General features: G+C 42.2%; 1 protein-coding gene across 1 annotated transcript; it reads left to right on the top strand.

The window, feature by feature from the left end:
- Positions 1–256: 256 nt before the first annotated feature.
- On the top strand, positions 257–5,390 carry AMFR (autocrine motility factor receptor; the record flags this gene model as incomplete). Its single annotated transcript, XM_010168181.1, has 4 exons — positions 257–447; positions 2,027–2,130; positions 4,132–4,266; positions 5,307–5,390. Coding segments are annotated over 4 exons (514 nt in total), but the record flags the coding sequence as incomplete, so codon positions are not given.
- Between the last annotated feature and the right edge of the window lie 927 nt (positions 5,391–6,317).

Below are 6,317 nucleotides of genomic sequence, written 5' to 3'. Positions count from 1 at the left end.
TGTTCAATCTGGATGCTTGTTTGTAAAAAAAAATATATAAAATAAAATAAATACTTGTGTGTTTTCAGCCGAAAGAAATAAGCAGCCTATGCCAGAGTCATCAGGAGCTCATCAGGCATATCTCCCAAATTACCTGTGAGCTGTCCATGTGTTGATGTTCTGTACAGAATGTGCTACAGCTGGCTGATGTACTTGTGATACTGTTGTCTTGGAAAAACGCTGCAAGCTCAGCATAACGTTGGTGTTTTCCTGTCAGCTCCTGCCTGCGGTCCTGGCTGGAACAAGATACATCTTGCCCCACCTGCCGAATGTCTCTTAACATCACTGACAGCCATCGTGCGAGGGAGGATCACCAAAGGGAAAACCTGGAGGAGAATCTGGTCCCTGTGGCAGTAGCAGAAGGCAGACCACGCTTGAACCAGCACAATCACTTCTTTCACTTTGATGGTGAGCTGAGCAGATTTGACATCTGATGCTGTTGCTGAAATAAATGAAGGGAAACAGCCTTTTGTAGAAGGGAGTTCTGTCCGTGCTTGAGTTGAGGCTTCAGCTGTGCTTGTGTTTGTATTTCTCAAACACACACATGTTACTGACAGTTCTTTAGCACAAGCTCTGCTCAGTGTCTCTGAGGTTGTCCAGAGCTGCAGAGGTTTCTTGTAAGGTTCTGTGCAAGTGCTCCCTTTTTCTTGTTTTGTGGTGGTTAGAGAATCCGAGAGGAAAAAAACCTGTGTGGTGCAGTCTGAAAGTTGTTCTTTCTCCCATCCCTCGCTAATGTGAGGTTGTCAAACATCTATTTGCCACTCAATTTGCAAGAAGCTTGCAGTGCTTGATCAGGTGCAGAAGTCTGCAGAAGCTTATTCTTAGAAGGAATCATGTAACTGAAGCAGTTTTACATGCTGTGGGTTTTTTTTTTAGTGCTGTGTTGTAAGTACTCAGAAAGTAGATGTGATTTCAGGCCATGATGAGTTGTGTGTGTACAGACAGACTTGTTCTGAAAGAGATAATTTCTGTTGCTTATCTTCCAGATTTTTTTTTATAGTTTTGGTATTGTTGTGTGCTTGTCTTCCACGGCTTCCCAGATTTTTAATGGCAGTCTTGTTCCTCAGTAGACTCCAGTAGTGTAAATACTCAGCTTTGGACTCTGTCCTTGTGGAACTTCCATCATGTAGCTGAGATGCTGCAAACTTATAGTGACCTGTTCTTTTTGCTCGTTTTGCAATCTTTGGAGATTGTCAGAGGAGAATAATGGACAGAGAAGGGTCAGACATTTCTAGGTACCCTCAGACCAGCTGATAGGTTCTTGCATGGTTTCCACTTTTGGGGTACTTTAGGTCTCCAAAAGACATCTACCTTTAGAATACCACTGTGTGTTTTGATAACTGTCCTCCCCGGTGCTCTCCTGTGGTTTGGAAACCCACAAAATTACTGTGGAGATAGAAGGAGAAGTGGCATAGAACAAACCCTGCCTTTATTTAAATGGAAACACAGAAAGAGGAGGGAGACAGCCATGTGCCCTACTCTGTTGAGCCTACGGACACAATTGCAGCAGCAGTCATTTTGTTTGGTTGCTCTGTGTCTCTTTGTAGTATTGTTTTCTCGGTGCTGCCAGCCATGTAGAGCTGACCCATTTTGGGACCACATTCAGCCTGTTTAGAAGCTGGCCTGTTTTTAGTAAAATGGCTGGAGTTATTATTATATTCCAGAACTGAATTTAGCTCTGGATTATTTTAATTTTTCCTTTAATGGGAATATTAAAACAAGAAAACAAGGATGTGTTGCTTTCTTGATCTTCTTCTGGCCCTCAGATTGGTAAGCTACTATGACAGTGTTTGGAGAGAGTATCAGCTGTTACTGATTTACTCCAACTATCTCCATGTTTGGGAGACCTTAGGGGTGGATTGCACTGCAGAACTCCCCGTTATGTATCTTGTGGAAATACAAAGACTTACATTAGATACATGTAGAAGTACTTTGCCTGCTGAGAACCTCATACTCTTGCTTGACTTTCTTGGTGATCTCTTCTTAGGCTCTCGAATTGCCAGTTGGCTGCCCAGTTTTTCAGTAGAAGTGATGCACACGACCAACATCCTCGGTATCACACAAGCCAGCAACTCCCAGCTTAATGCTATGGTAAGTCTGTTGTAGCAGTTTGCACCTCAGCCTTCCTATTTGTGTTATGTGGGGGGAAAGAGGCACGTGTAGGTGGAGAACATAAGGGGGAGGGAAGTCAAAACAGTGTTTAGCTACCATGTGAATGCTGTTTTTTTGAGTGAGAGAAGCTTTGTTTTGGTGAAGGTGGAGCTGTATGTCAGTTCAAACATGCTTCGGTAAAGGAGCAGGTCTGGAAACTGAGAGAGAAGAATTCCATGTACTGTCTGTGTAGACAGGCAGACCTTTTCTCAGCTTGCTTTGTGCAACTGCTTTAGCTGTTTTTCAGTGCTTCCCTTCACTCACAACTTGCAGTAGCAAAGGGTGTGAGTCTGTAACCAGAGAATTTAGCTGTTGTTCCAGTGGGAACTGATCAAATCCATTCTATGGCTTTTGCTTTTTTTTTTGGTGTTTATTTGTAATAGCACTGAGCTCCCAGACAGCTGTTTGTGTTTGAGCACATTGTCAGTGTGAGCTGGGGCTCTCTGTAGCACTGTCAGCTCTTGCTGATTCATGATGATGATAGGAGTGGTGAGGATGAAATCCCAGGTTTGTTGACTTCATCCCTAAACTGCCTGATGTAGTACAAAAAGAGAAGGATGTGGCCTCCTGGGACACACTTAGTTCATTTAGTTTGAGAAGTGCTGTTTGCTTTGAGTTCTGAAAGCTGCTTTGTGCTGTAGCATGGTAAGAAGTGTTCAGTGAGGTGTGAGATCTCTCCCATAGCTATCGCTACTGTTTGTCTCGACAGGATGACACCGCAGTTTTTAGGGGGTTTGAGGCAGAGTGGGCAGGGAGTGGTGAGGTGTTGGCACTTGATTTATGAGTTAAATATGCAGCAGCTCTGCATCCAGGGTCAGTTGAGTTTTTCTTTTACTGGACACAGTGACACCAACGGGTTTTGTTAAGGGTAAGTAATGATTTCTTAGCACTGTGTATTATTAGAAGTGCAATAGCAACTTATATTAAAATTCTTACTTTAATGGAAAGGACCAGGTTAGTAAACTATTGAAGTGTCACACATCTTTAATAGGAAGTAAGTTAAAATCTCCTTTGTGTTACTGAATAAAAAACAAGGGGAGTATTTTGAGGGGAAGGCCAGAGGCTGAAATGCTACAGGAGTGGTTTTGGTCACAGGTCAGTACAATGCAGAGTTAGGTTTGCTGCAGTGGCTTGTGTTTGAACTCGCTGTCAGCTGGTGTGTAGTTCTTGCTTTGCTCTCTAAACCCCTTCCATCCTTCTTTTCTTACTGTCACTCTCGTTCCTCCCTCTGTCCCCTGTAACTTTCAGCCTTAGTTAAAACATAGATTTTAATATTTAATGAAATCTAGCTGTTGGACTCTAAAAGCATGTTATTTGTCTGCCCTCTTACTTTTATCTCTTGAATTTCGATATTATGCAAGTTACTTGAATTTCAATAATAACAGTTCCCTGACAACTCAGTTCAATCTCTTTGAGTTTTCAGACCCTATTAAAATGGTTTCTAGGCAGGGTGGCTGGAGAGAGGAGGTTATTAAAACTTATTCCACTTGTCCTTACCAAAACCATTTTGGAGCCAATCTGGGACAAAGGAAAATGATGATTTTGTTTTTCAGTGGTGTTCCAGCTTTCAGTCACTGATGTGAATTTTGTATAGATCTTTATTCAGTGTCATAAAAGAGGACTGGGAAGCTTTTGAAGGCTTCATGCATCTACAAGCACGTTTGAGGAACCCAAATTTTCAGGATCATGTGGTGCCTCCACAGGAGTTGCAGTTTTGCTGTTGGCTTCAACGGAGTCAAAATATTGCCCTGGCAGTCAGTGCCAGCGCTGGATTTCTTTCTCTTGTTTTTCTTTTTGCGTGTGGGTTATTATGTCATAAACAGCATCTTGGAGCTGTTCATTTTTATTTTTTTTTTAAATCTCTTTCTGTGGAGATGCTCTACCAGCCAACTGCTTGCTATGTACTGCTGATCCTGACAGCATAAAACTTGTTTTCTCCAGGCTCATCAGATCCAGGAGATGTTCCCTCAGGTTCCTTATCATTTAGTTCTACAGGACTTGCAGCTCACTCGTTCTGTAGAGATCACCACTGACAACATCCTAGAAGGGCGCATCCAGGTACCTTTCCCCACACAGGTGAGTCATAAGGCTGTGCAGCTCAAATGGCTGATTTCCTGCTTACACAGAACTGAGCTTGTTAATAATGAGTGAGGGGAAGCACTGGTGAATCCAGCTTAGGTCAATGCACTATTATTCTTCGAGTTTTACCTTTAGGAAGATGTTGCAGTTGGAAGCACCAGACCAGTTTTGACAGTCTGTTGTATATCTCCATGTTACAACATCTGACTCATTGGGGTGTCTCACAGGGGTGTGTGATTGAGGTATATGCATCTGTTCCTTGCTGTGGCCCTTAGAAGAAGGCCTTTTCACCTATTAGGATGGGTCTCAGGTGTACTGTAGCATTATTCATTTGTAACACAGGGTATTTTCTTTATGAAGGAAAGTTGGAGCCCATTACCCATGCTCTGTAGCTTACCCCTGATGTGATGTGACTGTAGGATGCATGAAGTGCTTGCCTGTACAGTCTCAAAGTGCCAAATTCTGGTAAAAAATTCTAGTAAAAAAAAAACTTCAGGAATTTTTTGGTTTGTTTAAATCTCTTTAAGTGCAGTATATTCAGTCATGTTCCAAAAATATATTGAAAATGTTCTAGTTAGACTAGAGACAAACATTTGCTTAGTTAAAGCAGCTCTTCTCGGTTGCTCTTGTGCAGAGCATTTTGAACATTTCCAGTTGATTTCTCTGCTGACAGATAATTGAATTGTACCACTTAGGAAGGTTTTCTGCAAAGAAAGTAGCCGGCAAAATGATGCCTTGTTCTTAATTAGTGATAGCAGATTTCAGTAAAGCAGTCTGGGGACAATGTTTCTGTTAATAAGAATATTGAATTCTGGTTCTGTGCACGTCAGATAGTACTGTTATCAGAGGCTGCGTGTGGGGAAGCAGAGAGAATTCGCTTTCAGCACAGTGCATTCTGTTTATTGCTAACTTATCTGTTTCTAAATTGAACATAACACGTGACGTTGCAGAGGGCAGAGTTTGAATGTGTTCAGAGAACTTGGTTTTGTTTTTGCCATTTCACGCACTGTATTAAACCCCTGATGTTTGCATTTCAGCGTGCAGATAGCATTAGACCTGCATTGAACAGTTCTGTGGAACGGCACAGTACTGATCAGGAGGATACTGAAACTGTCACCCAGGTAATTTGGCATAAAAATGGGCAAAAAACAGAATTAAGAGCTGCAAAGACAGATAAGTGCATTTGTTTCCAGGTCAGGTTGATGGCAGCCCTTCCTTGAATTTCACACCAGAACTAACACTGTCAGGCAACTGAAGTAAGCTTCAGCGTGGTGCTCCTCTAAAGAATTATCTGTGTGTGCTTTTCTTTTTCCTCCTTGAAGGAAAGCGCCCTCAAGTGATACAAGGAACAGAAGAAAAATAATGTCTGTGTTCACATCTAGTCAGGCCCGTGCCCATCTGTGCAATATGAAGAGCAGGATGCTTCCCCTTCCTCTTCCCATTCCCATTCTGTACATCTCCAGACACTTCCCTTAAAATGAGTAGTATTTCTCTTCTGAGAATCCTTTTGTGTTCTAGAGGAAGCACTTGGAGAGACGGGGAGCTTTGGTGTGAATGGAGTGGGATACAAAGAGGACCAAGAGATAACAGTCATTTTACACATAAAGCACAATCATGTGTTTTGCTGTTCTTCACTGAGGGCTTTATTAAGCAGCAGGAGCCAGCTAAAATGGAACAGGAACTAAAAGAATATAGCCTGCATGTAGCATAAAGTCTCATTCCACTTTTGTTTTCCCTGACTAGTAGCAAAATCATGAGAGTTTCTGGTTTATAAAGCTCTCTTTATAAAAATGTTCTCAATCTTCTTGCCAGACGAATATGTTGCTGTAGTCAGTCAAACTCTTGTCTGTGTGGAAAGGTCTAGCAGCAAATGAGCTACTTCAGCCGATTGCGCTTGATTTTTAAGAAGCTTTTTAAACGCAAGTGGGAAGGGACATAAGAAGCCATCATTGGCTCCTCTGGGTGAGACTTGAATTTCCAAATAGTGGAAAAATGTCACTTCACACCTTATGACACAGTCCCTGTGGCAGCCCTGTTTGCTTTGTGCT

The sequence above is a fragment of the Antrostomus carolinensis genome, unplaced genomic scaffold, assembly GCF_000700745.2.
Source record: "Antrostomus carolinensis isolate BGI_N321 unplaced genomic scaffold, ASM70074v2 scaffold26265, whole genome shotgun sequence".
Lineage (NCBI taxonomy): Eukaryota > Metazoa > Chordata > Aves > Caprimulgiformes > Caprimulgidae > Antrostomus > Antrostomus carolinensis.
The sequence above is the reverse complement of the archived record's forward strand: the minus strand, read 5'-3'. Positions and strand labels throughout refer to the sequence as shown.